The sequence below is a fragment of the Ustilaginoidea virens genome, chromosome 7 (assembly GCF_000687475.1).
Source record: "Ustilaginoidea virens chromosome 7, complete sequence".
Lineage (NCBI taxonomy): Eukaryota > Fungi > Ascomycota > Sordariomycetes > Hypocreales > Clavicipitaceae > Ustilaginoidea > Ustilaginoidea virens.
In genome coordinates this window covers 255,955-268,003 of record NC_057322.1, presented here as the reverse complement: position 1 = coordinate 268,003, position 12,049 = coordinate 255,955, and the positions used below count along the sequence as shown (strand labels likewise).

Sequence of the window (12,049 nt, the reverse complement as noted above, 5' to 3'; positions counted from 1 at the left end):
GCCTGAGATGAAGTGGCAGAAATAGCGACACAATCCGCCATTTTTTAATACAGAATTCAAGACTTTGGTTACGCCCTTGGCATGCTTCCCGCTACATCTCAACTGCTTTCCAGCCGGCCGAGAGTGATTGGTCAGCTGCCAGCCCTACTTTGCGGATCCCCCGCATATCAATTGGCACAGATGATTGAGTCCACTGATCAAGCCACCTGAGCTTAAACGACACGTGTCTGGCGCTCGTGGAAAGGACACTAGGAGGGACTATTACTAAGGTCCATAGGTAGTAAGCAGGCTGTACTATAGACGATATATAAGGTAGGGACCTACCAGATAGGCAATATCACCATCCACAACTGTAACTAAATACCTCCAACGCTACTGATGACACTAGGAGGTATGTAGCTGATGAATTGCAATGTCACGGGAGAAGGCGCAGCGGACTAGGCACTCATTTGTATGTTGGGCCGCTTACTCCGTACTGGCTTCTCCGATGAATCCTTTCTTAGATCTCGTCTCCGCCGAGACGCGTCATCATAACTTGCTATCAGGTCGGGAAGCATCCAAGCCACAAAAGGTGCTGGTGCCTGTTATGCTCTAGGTCCGGGGATGTAGGTGGAGGCGATTCTATGGGCGATGCCCAGCACATCTCAGAAGGCCCAGCCAAGTTGCAGGATGTCGGTCCCCTTAGCCGCGGTAACTATTGGTATTGACATAGGATTTGGGGATAATTAGGCACTTCCAGGTCCAAGTCCCCTCATCACGCAGTAAGACAATCATTTGTTTGTGATGGTGGCGTAATACGAAGCATCACACTCAACATAAGGTGTAAAATATTTTTCGCCATCAAAATCAGTTTTCGCGCGTCTATTAATGACTTGCCGTGAATATCTTGTTGACCGAGTTGCCGAGCCGTAATAAGGTCAACTGGTAGGATGTGCGACTGACGAGCAGTGAGGTGCTGCGGTTATTAAGGAATAGGGCACACTATCTTAATATCTTGCCGCCATGTTAATAATTCCGCTACATGATTCATCCACTGCTTCGATGGTGACTCTGCGTTGATAATGTTACTATGTAAAAAACCACTCCTGTATTGATAATGTACTAGCGCTGATGCTACTCCGTGGATATAGCGGTGGTGCCCCTTCGCTGGAGACGGTCTGATCTGATGTAACACAGACGGCTGAAGTTGTGGGTCTGTACGCTGTAACAGGTACTGTTGGTACATGGCCCCAGCCAGCAGATGCTAGGCGAACCTTGTAAACGGCTGGTGGGCACACATTCTCCTTGACCTACAATCAAGGCCCAATATCAAGGGGTTCATGCTGCGACAGTACACTACGCAAGTTATTCGATTGTCGATAGAGGTGCCGAGTCGGATTTGTCATTGTCAGAACTAGAGTTGTGCCAAAACGCCAGACGCAACAAGACCCAATTGACCGTCAGTGCAACCAGTCGCCGCATTCCGACTCCGCCGCATCGCACTGCAACTATCCAGTCAATCCACCAACTTCCTGAGCCACACTTGGTGTGGCGTTGCCATTTTGGGGTGTTTTGACCCGAGGTATGTACCTGCCAGGTACGTACAGAGTCGTAAAGGGGATGACAACCGATGACAACCCCGCAGTTCCTCAAGTTGGCCCCAGAATTGTGATGGTTCTGAGCTTTGATACGATGCTACTCACCACAACAAACAGTGGCCAGGACTGGCAACCTCTCTCCACCGGTCTCGGCCTTCATCACTACATGGTTTGGCAATTCTAAAGTGATGCTAGGCAAGGTAATACTGCCAAGGTCTCGGCATACCTTACAAGACTTGCCTGTTTCGCCCGCCAGAATCGCCGTGCCAAATCAACGGAAATGATTTCGAGCCACGTACAAGGCACGGGAGTTGGCACTCCATCAGCAACGCGAAAATATATGCGGTCCCGCAGTGGATGTCTAACATGCAAGTGTGTTGCCCGAGCGAGCAAAAGCGTCACTCATGACCCTGCCTGCCTGTACGCTAACCAGCGGCGACCAGGCAACGCAAGGTGAAATGCAACGAGCAGCATCCAAAGTGCTCCCATTGCGAGAGGCTCAACATGGAATGTATATGGGCATTCCCACGTCGTGCGCCTGTTCCATCAACATCACCTTCGGCCGACCAGCTCCTGCGGTTGCAGCAATTTGCAACACCGGACGATTCTCTACCCTTGGCATGGAGCGAAACCTTGGATCCCTCGTTTCTGCCCGCCGATGGATTCGATTCTATGCCCTTGATGCGAAATCTGCCATGGTCAGAGTACAACGACGACCTCAGCAGAGGACCATTGGGTGATTCGCTCGACTATGTAACATACACATTGGCGTGAATACACCGAATATTTACATGTGCTGACCCGACGCGCAGGCAATATCTGAGCGGCCAAACCGACCAACAGAAGAAGTTGCCGGAGGCGGCGACTCGAGCGTCTGTAGCCCCCAACCTCACTGGACGAGTCGACCCAAAAACAAGTCTAGCGAACTGGATGACGGTGAATTCATCAGGTTTTTTGTCGATTCACTAACACTGCCACTTCTGGAGGATGTCGAGGCGCGGCAGAAGTGGTCAACGGTACGGCATGACGTAGTGGGCATGGCGCGAATGTCCTCCATGGTCAGAAACGCGATATGCGCCTTTTCAGCCTTGCTAATGGCTCGAAAGGGCAACGTGCATGTCGAAGACGGAATCTTCTACTACCAGAAGGCATCATCTGCCCTGACCAGTTTGGCCGAACCAGCCTCGTTGAGCTACAGTCACCACCGTGAACATGCTCTGGTGGTGCTCTTCTTTCTTTGCTACATTGACATTTTGGAGACAAGGATGGAGGCGGCTCACGCCCATCTGAAAAGGGCCTTCAATGTCTTCCAAGGCGCAGATAAAACGACCTTTTCATGCACTGAGAAGCAGTTTCTCCTTTGGATCCGCCTGTTGGACGCACGGGCTGTGTCAGCTGGAGGAGAGGGTTTATTTCTCATCGACGATAATGAGGCAATCCTGACGGAAAACTCTCCAGCCTGCCATGGCTGCAACACGGACAGTCCCGAAACGCACCTTGATGTGGTCGAGGATGCGGTCGAGGACGTTCTGTTCCAAACTCTCTACCACCCAGGACTTGTCTTCTTCCAAAAAGTGCAGAGTTTCAGCGGTCGGATATCCAAGATCGACCCATGGCACCGATCTCGGGGCACCGTGGAGGACGAGATTGAAGTAGTGAATATCGGCGCATCAATCGCCGCAGGACTTCGTTCGCTGTACGACCACCGCCCTCTGCTGATGGACCTAGCGATAGCAGGAAAAGTAACGGAACCACACCTCTCGCGTGCTCTTTCCGGCTCCATCACAAGAACGTATCGAACATACCTGTCCAACTTCTATGCCTGCAGGGTCCACCTCCATCGAGTGGCATACAAATCTCTCCCACTAACCAAGGAGGCAGAGGATGCCTTGGCTCACATCCGCACGATGGCGCACTGGATTGTAGACGAGCTGGACCCTTCAGAAAACCTGCCCGTTACCATGCTCTGGCCGCTACTCATGCTCGGAGCTGAGGAAGGAGACGAGGGAGAAAGACTATGGATCAAAGAGCAGATCTTGCGCATGGAGAAGGTAGCAGGCAATGCGCGGTTGACGACCAAAGTGCTAGAAGAGGTCCAGGCAAGACAGGATGCCGCAAAGCAGAGGATAGATATTCGGTCGGTGATGCATTCGGTACATAATTCATGCTTCGCTATCGTATGAGCATGGGCGAAAATGCTTTGGTGGATCGTGCTTTTCAGCATGATAAACCAGCCGTCATTTTTACTGGTACTCTGATGTCGCGTTTGTCGGCAATCGGCAACAACAAACCAATCGCTACGGTCGCTACGGTCGCTACGGTCGCTACGGTCGGTCGCGGACGACGCCATAAAGCTTGCGGCCGTGTTCACTATATCTCTTCTCCCAGAGACACTGATCTTAAGCCAGCAAGTTGCTTGCAACTCACTTTGCATTCTCTCGTATATTCTGCGCACATATTTTTCACCAGAAGCTTCCAAAGAGCAGCTTCAAAATGGAGGCAGCCGCGCCAAACAAGTCCCAGCCTCTGCTTTCGGGGATCCACGTCCCTTGCCTAACGTGGTTCCAAAACACCAAGACGCAAGACATCGACTGGACTCTCCAAAAACAACACATCCGATATCTCATTGAATCCGGTGTAGATGGAGGTACGCCTTGATCCCCCTCCTTCGTGCATTCGCCAGCAAACGCTTACCCACACAACCCCCAGTGGTCATTGCCGGAACCAATGGCGAAGCCGTCACCCTCTCGCCGCGAGAAAAATCGAGACTAGTCTCAGATACCCGCGAGATAGCCACGTCTCTAGGTAGCCCAGATGTCGTGATAACGGTCGGCACAACCAGTCAGTGCACAAAGGATGTGATCGCAGAAACTGTACTCGCCAAGGAAGCCGGCGGCGACTACGCCCTTGTACTAACACCCAGTTACTTCCACTTTGCCATGACCCCCGCCGCAATTGCCGCCTTTTTTGAAGACGTGGCGGCGTCGAGTCCGCTGCCAATTATAATCTACAACTTCCCCGGCGTGGCAGCTGGAATTGACCTCGATTCGGAAATCCTGGGCCGTCTCGGAAAGCATAAGAATATAGCTGGTGTGAAACTGACTTGCGGGGGAATCGCAAAAGTCGCGCGGATTTCTGCCAATTTCTTGGCCGATGAATTCGTGGCGTTGGCAGGACAGAGCGATTGGCTTGTTCCTGCGCTGTCGGTTGGGGGCGTCGGTGCGATTACGGGCGTTGCCAACCTGTATCCCCAGGTAAGCTGTCAACCCACTGATTCTGTACGAATGTGACGAGAGAAACCCGAAATTCACCACCTCATAGGTCTGCCGGCGAATTATCAAGCTTTACCACGGAGGGGAGGTCGATAAGGCTCGGCTTTTGCAACTCAAGCTCGCGCAAATGGAAGTAGGGTTCGGCAAAGGAGGGATTAACGGCACAAAATGGGCTGTGGCCAAGTTGAGAGGGTATCCCGAAGGAAGTTGGCATTGCAGAAGACCTTATCCCGAGTTTTGCGACACGGAGAAGCAGGCCTGGATATTAAGCACGGTTGAGTCGTTGCGAGAAGTTGAAGAAGCGCTGTTAAAGCGAGACGCAGCTTGATCCAACGAAAGCCCTGGGACTAAATTGGAGTGCTTGCTTTTTTCATTGACTAGTAGTGATGAATACGACGCTTGCGTTTCGCTTCTTGGACTGAATACATTCCCCCTTGCGTTGTCTATCTGAATACATTCCCCCTTGCGTTGTCTATCTGAAATGTTGATGCCTGCGTGCCTATCAAATGTTTACGGCCTTGTTTACAAGACGCTTCATTCCTGCTGGCAGATTCGTGTGCGCTCTTGGCCAGGCATCTCATCGCATCGATCGGGTCGGGTCGGTTGTCGGCAAAGGGAGTCGTAAAAACGCCAGGTCAGGATTCATCCGACTACCGACAAGCCAAGCCACCTATTCCACCAAGCATTTCTTTTCCTACCAATCCCCAAGCGCCCAAAGATGAGCGGATTGGGACAGAACCCGGCCCCAATTGGGGAGGGACACGGACACGGAAGCGGCCAATGCTATGCCTCGTAGTCTCCCCGTTCCAAGCTATGTAACGCTAGACGGCAAGCCACCACGCTTCCCCAGCTTCGGCCTGCCGACGGCCCCTCGTTTACCAAATCAGCTAAATAGAGGCATGTTTCCCCAGAATATACCAGAGCCAATCCTTGCCTCAAGCATCGTGTTTGGCCGCTACGAGGTTGTTTTGGAACAAGCATTCACCATGGGAGGCTTCCACGCGAAAGAAGACCGGCCGACGCCGAAGGAGGTGTACAACTGGCGGCTGTACGGGGAGGCTGCCATCATTGCCACCGGCTCGGTGCTGTGCGTCGCGCTCAGGATTCCCCCAGCTATAAATCTGATGCGAGACGTGATGCTGACTGGCTGCATCTGCGCAGATTCGGATACGATTCTGCTTTTGTTGGCACAACCATTGCAAGACAGAGCTTCAAGACAGCGTTTGATATTCAAAAGAGTTCTGCGGCGGAAATCTCGAGCAACATTACGTCTGCGTTCCAGGCGGGTGCTTTTTTCGGCGCGATTCTCTGCTTTCTCTGTACGTTGGGTCGTGCTTCCCGCCCCTCCTCCCCCTTCTGGCGTCTGCGCTTGATCTCGGCAATGGTACGGGTTTCCGCGTTGCTATCCCTGGTTCTTGTTCTCTGTTAACCGGCAAAAAGTAACGGAGCGCGTCGGCCGCAAATGGGCTTTGCAGGCAAACGTGGCCTTGTTCCTGGTCGGCGCAAGTCTCATGACGGCTGCCACTCATCAACTATCTTACATTTGTAAGTCGCCGTAAAAGGTTGCCACGAGGGACCGCACGCTGAACACTGCAGATGCCGGCCGTGTTCTCACGGGAATCGCGTGCGGCGCCATCACCGCCACTGTCCCCAGCTACATCGCAGAGCTGTCGATAGTGTCCATCCGGGGAATCCTGACGGGCCTCTTCGAGGTCGCGTACCAGCTGGGCACATTGGTAGGCTTCTGGATCAACTACGGCATCAACCAGCACATGGATGTCACGTCCACCGCAAGCTGGCGGGTGCCCATGGCGGTGCAGCTCGTCCCGGCGGGCGTCCTCTTTGTCGGGGGCTTCTTCCTGCACGAAAGCCCGCTGTGGCTAATGCGCAAGGGTCGCGAGGAGGAGGCGACGCGAGTTCTTGAAGCGGTCAGAAAGCTGCCGCGGGAGCATGTCTGTAAGTCTATGCCGAGGCAGCTGTAAGTGTGTCCATGATGGACGATGTGCTGAGACTATCTGCCCCAGACCTGCAAGAGGACCTGGACATGATCCGACTCCGCTTGGCCGACGAGCTCGACATCGCAAACAGGTACGGCGCAAAATCGTGGGCGCTATTCAGAGGCATGCTGTATGAACTGTCGCGAAAAGGCATGAGGAATCGTGTCGCGCTGGTGTTCTGCGCATTTGCCCTGCAGAACATGTCCGGCGCGGCCGCCATCAACTACTACTCCCCGACGCTGTTTGCCTCGATCGGAATAAGCGATGTTGCGCTCTATACCGGCATCTACGGCTTGGTCAAAGGTGAGCCCCTTTCCCGACATGGCCGGCCTCGTTATGCGCTGCCTGCTTACAAGCGGCATCCTAGCTATTGCGTCGATCGCGTTCTACGGGTTCCTCATTGACGTCTGGGGAAGACGGAATCCTACCATCGTTTCGTCCGTCATGTGCTCGGTCTGCTTGTGGATTGTCGGCTCATACGTCAAGATTGGCCACCCGGCAGACGTTATTGCCGCCGGACAGAGCCTTTCCCCGTCAAACGCGGCTGGAGGAAGAGCTTCCACTGCAATGATTATGATATATTCCGTGTTGTGAGTTGCAAATGCCAAGAAACAGCGTCTCTGCTCGATGTCGGCGAAAGCCTGGCCTGATCTGACTGTGACGTAGCTGGTCGTTTGGGCTGAACGGCATCCCGTGGATTGTCTCTGCGGAAATCTTCCCTGGAGCACTGCGTAACTTGACGGGCACTTACGCTGCTCTTATTCAATGGTGAATCCCGCTGCGTCCATTTTCCGCAAGCTGGAGAAGATGCTTACGTGGTTTAGGCTCACGCAATTTGCAATCACGAAAGCCCTGCCGTACATCTTTAAGTCGTTTGGATACGGCACGTGGTTCTTCTTTGCTTCTTGGATGATTATAGCTGCGGTATGGTCGTTTGTCTTTCTTCCAGAGACCAAGGGCCGGACACTGGATGAGATGGATGAGATTTTGTGAGTTTTCCTTTTTCGTCAGCCACGCACCACCCCCCCTTCTCCCCCTTCCCCCCCGTTTTTCCCCTCCATTGTTTTCCTTCTTTTTTTTTTTTTTTTTTTTATTTTTTTTTTATCTTGTGACGCCTTTTTCTGCAGCTAATGATCCCTTAGTGGATATAAATCTCACTCGCGGGGTGACGCCGTCCCTAGTGGGGGGAAAGGTGCCCCGGCGAGTTATCGTCATGAGGAGGTGTAAGATACAAGTTGGACTCAAACTGGGGATGAGGATTGACGATTTCGCCATGATACTATATTTGCTTCTTTTCTGTTTTTTTTTGCCATGGAATATATGGAGCCTAGAGAGTCTGATGTTTTTCAATGTCAACCAGTCGCTGCCACGGTGCTTGTGGGTCTAGCGCCCAGGTCTCTTCAGTGACTGTGTGGTCTGGTTGAAATCAGGCGAGGGCAATAGCCTAGATTGTCAAGATTACATCACGTTGTAGGCCCAACATGTGCTGGTCACTTGGTCACAAAAGGGTATCTCTTGCCCACGTGTGCGAACCTGCATGGAGTTTCCCTTTGAATTTTTTTTTTACCATGATTATTAAATGTAGTGCAAAGCGCGAGATTGGCGGCCGGGCTGGTTGTCAAGGAGGTACCGCTGGTTTGGCCGATGAATCACGTGCTTTGCACAGAGTTCCATCTTTTGCTTTTGCTGACAGGCGAAAAAGTCTCTGATATTGGTCGTTGACACTCTAGATAAATCGTCAAGATGCTGTCGAGGGCAAGCAAATCAGATCACGCTGCGCCGCTCGCTCGATCCCTCTTCCTTTTCCCGCTTTGCATCGTGCCGACAGCCTTTGTTGTGCTCGCCACGCCAAAGGCATCAGGGCTGCGGTTCGCATGGCTTGCCTGCCTCGTCTTTCTCGCGCACAACCTGTTGCGTAATATCGCAGCTGCCACGACGAGCGTCGTTCTCGGTAATGTTCTCGTCGGGGAAGCCCTCTTTGTATTGATCCAGTGCGTCAACCTCCTGGTAATTGCGCCGTCGGACGGACAAACTCTTCTCCAGGCTGAAGTTTTCGCATCGCAAGACGGCTCTGCTTTGCAGATCCTCCGAACAGCGAGTGTGCTCGTCAATCTGAGGGGAATAGGTACGCCCTGGGAAGCCAAGCATGTGGCTGATGGGCGCGGCGTTCTCGGAGGGGAGAAAGGCGTCGAAGTCGAAGCCAAGGCAAGGCAGACGCGACGCCGGCAATACTTACTGCGGCAGATGCTCATAACGAGCTGGCAGTACCTATTCCTCGACGTCTTTCACCAATTAGCTGTCGAGAGCTCACGGAACCATGGTTCCAGTCTAGTCGCAGCCGGTTCCGAATTCGTTTACCTGGGGTCCACGCTCGAACAGTGGGCAGTGCGAGTCATCTTTACCATCTTCGTGGGCTTGGGTCCCGGACGTGTCCAGATCGACTTTCTTTACCGACTGTGCAGCGTTGTCGCTGTTGCAAGTGGTCTTTGCGAACCAGAGCATTATCCGCCGCTGTTTGGTAGCGTGACGCGTGCTTATTCCCTGCGGAGATTCTGGACGTAAGTGCGCGAGACAAGGCTGCCTAAACTATGCCTATGCTAAGTGGCCCTAGAAAATACTGGCACCAGCTGGGTCAGCGGCCGTTGACTATGCTGAGCCGTAGCGTTTTGCGAAATATCCTTCGCATCCCGCGTCACTCGCGGTGGGAGCGCCACGGCAACGTGCTCCTGGTATTTTTTGCATCTGGGGCCTTGCACCTCGTGGCAGAGCGCTATGTCTACAGCTCGCCAGGACAGATGCAGCTCGCGTTTTTCGTGTCGTCGGCGCAGGGGATCGCAATCGAGGACTGGGTGTCGCTGCTTTGGTTCGGGCCGCGCGAGCAAGAAGATTTGGCCGACGAGAAAACGAAGAGTGGGGTAGCCGAGGCTCGGCCCTTGGTCAGATTGGCGGGCTTTGTGTGGGTCGTGGCTTGGATGTCACTGACGGCTCCGTGGATATTATATCCCCCTTCCAGGCTTCCAGTGGATGAATGCTGGCTTGTTCCATTTAGCCTGGCGCGGCGCGTGGGCCTGCCGCTCGCCCAGACGGGACTTGGGCTGGCCGGGTTGGTCCTGAGGTACTGCGTTTCCGGACAAGTGTAAGTGAAGCTGGGCATGACGAAGCCCTGATAATGACGGCCCGTTTATAGCCGTGTTTCTCGGACTTTTGCCAGAATGACGTTTATTATTGCCAGAAAGGGCGACTGGCCTGCAGCATTTATCTACATCTTGGGGAGGTACCCATCCTCATTTTTATGCAGAACCTACCAAACAGCGAGCGTGTTCATTCAGTAGCTTGTATTACGTGAATGTCAGACGTATTGGGTCCTTTTCCCTGGTTTAAATAAGTACATAGCATGCCCGCCGTGGCAGCCAAGGGTGGACTATGGCCAGATGTCACCGAGTAGAGAAACATACCTATTTCTTGTTAGACTTCTTAAACCCACTTGTTAGGCCACTGATGCAATTGGCGCAATCGTCGGCCAGGTCCTGCAACTGGGATGCGGCACACAAGTGCCATGTACGACGACCCTTCACAAAGATTCTTTGCGACCTTCTTCGGTTATATCGGCAGAACCCATCTGACGTAGCAGTTCGTCCCATCCGCCCTGGCACTTGACCCATGTCCAAACAAGGCTCAACAGGGGTCAGAATGGACAGGAAAAACGCGATATTATACAGCGAGGTCAGCAAGCCCTGCCCCACCAGACGCTATACGAGCTATCTGGGCCACGTTATACGAGCTATTGTTACATAGTGGCAATAGGGATAGCCCTAAAGGGCTACCTGTTATCGAGGTTACAGAGGCACAACCAAGCCGAAATTTGGCGATTACCGTGTCTTATCCAACCAGCGATATCCCTTGCAACATTATGCGCCACCGCCAAAGACTCATGCCATCATCGCGCAGATCTAGTCAAGTCACTTTTCCCCAACCGAAAATGCTATGGCGACAACGTTGCAGCGGTTCTCAGCCGCACCCGCTACTCGTATTTGCTACCTCGTCGCTATAAGCAGGCGAGTTGGTGTAGCAGCACGACGTCAGACCGGCCATCGCCCGTTGAGGGATGCAAGTCCTCACCCAAGATATAAATGGCCATCTTCGTTCTGTGTTGGACGGGCAGGAGCATTCATCCGCATCGCACGACACTACAGCTCCGGCTCATCACTTTAGTAACTCTCTTCCCTAATACAAATAGACGTCTGTTGGCAGCGGAAAACAACATGAAGACTTCAGCATTGTCCAGCGCCCTTGCGTTTATCGGCCTCGCCACCGCTCAAGAGGTGCAATCTCAGCCGTTCAACCTGGTGATCAAGTCCCAAAACAAGGAACTCGATGGACGCGCCCTCAGCACATGCCATTCCGGTGCGGCCATTGAATCGCTTTGCCTTTTGCCAGGCAGCAAAGCCACGTTCCACCTCAACACCACCACGGGCGAAGAACCAGGCCCCGGGGGGGTTTCCGGTGCCCTGACGTGGGATTTACCTGCTGGCAAGCCTTTTTCTCTTCGGTCGCAATTTTTTCTTCAAACATGGGACTGACCAACTCGCGAATAGAGCCACCTATTCCTTCGACCATGACCTTCTCCATCGACCCTTCCACCAACGTCGCCCTACCCCTGTTTTATCCCGGTCGCCAAAACGTCCAATACGTCAGCTTTGACTCGAATGATATCCTCAATATCGTGAGTTACCTCGATGACACAAAAAACCCTCCCAACGGCAGGACTCCTCGCGTCCTGGATAACTGGTACATCTGTAAGACGTACTTCGGTTACACTTATACTACCCTCGCGTGGGTCTTGGGCAATGCAAACCCGCAGAATCCGAGCTGTGTCAAGGTGGACGTGAAGAGAAGGTTTGTTTAATACACTATGCAAGCAGGTTTGACGATTTGACGATTGCTCATTTGGCGGAAAGTTTGGAGGCGAGAGGGTACGTCCGAGAACCATCACCCGCAGATCATAAATCTATAGAATAGCATGTTATGTCGAGTAGCACGTCGTTGAAAGAAATGCAATCTAGACCTCGGAGTTCCGGGGTCCCTTAGTTTTCCCGTAGTAGACTCTGACATTAGCATAGCATTCACCTCGGGTGGGAGAAGTTATAAAGAGTATTCTTTTAGTTCATTTCTCACTGCCTATCTACTTGATTGGTATACTGTC

At 52.8% G+C, this 12,049-nt stretch overlaps 5 protein-coding genes across 5 annotated transcripts; 4 read left to right on the top strand and 1 right to left on the bottom strand.

Moving 5' to 3' along the window:
* Positions 1-1,857: 1,857 nt before the first annotated feature.
* On the top strand, positions 1,858-3,760 carry UV8b_07693 (uncharacterized protein; the record flags this gene model as incomplete). The annotated part of the gene is made up of 3 exons (XM_043145190.1): positions 1,858-1,949; positions 2,021-2,330; positions 2,390-3,760. The coding sequence occupies 3 exons, from the start codon at positions 1,858-1,860 to the stop codon at positions 3,758-3,760; spliced, it is 1,773 nt and encodes a 590-aa protein (XP_043001125.1).
* A 310-nt stretch (positions 3,761-4,070) lies between these two features.
* On the top strand, positions 4,071-5,177 carry UV8b_07692 (uncharacterized protein; the record flags this gene model as incomplete). Its single annotated transcript, XM_043145189.1, has 3 exons — positions 4,071-4,224; positions 4,287-4,831; positions 4,899-5,177. 3 exons carry the CDS (start codon positions 4,071-4,073, stop codon positions 5,175-5,177), a joined length of 978 nt encoding a protein of 325 aa, XP_043001124.1.
* A 658-nt stretch (positions 5,178-5,835) lies between these two features.
* On the top strand, positions 5,836-7,839 carry UV8b_07691 (uncharacterized protein; the record flags this gene model as incomplete). Its single annotated transcript, XM_043145188.1, has 8 exons — positions 5,836-5,936; positions 6,011-6,168; positions 6,290-6,394; positions 6,446-6,805; positions 6,874-7,149; positions 7,214-7,436; positions 7,513-7,614; positions 7,671-7,839. 8 exons carry the CDS (start codon positions 5,836-5,838, stop codon positions 7,837-7,839), a joined length of 1,494 nt encoding a protein of 497 aa, XP_043001123.1.
* An 864-nt stretch (positions 7,840-8,703) lies between these two features.
* On the bottom strand, positions 8,704-9,348 carry UV8b_07690 (uncharacterized protein; the record flags this gene model as incomplete). The annotated part of the gene is made up of 3 exons (XM_043145187.1): positions 8,704-8,978; positions 9,083-9,128; positions 9,205-9,348. 3 exons carry the CDS (start codon positions 9,346-9,348, stop codon positions 8,704-8,706), a joined length of 465 nt encoding a protein of 154 aa, XP_043001122.1.
* A 1,760-nt stretch (positions 9,349-11,108) lies between these two features.
* On the top strand, positions 11,109-11,752 carry UV8b_07689 (uncharacterized protein; the record flags this gene model as incomplete). Its single annotated transcript, XM_043145186.1, has 2 exons — positions 11,109-11,376; positions 11,442-11,752. The coding sequence occupies 2 exons, from the start codon at positions 11,109-11,111 to the stop codon at positions 11,750-11,752; spliced, it is 579 nt and encodes a 192-aa protein (XP_043001121.1).
* Positions 11,753-12,049: the final 297 nt, after the last annotated feature.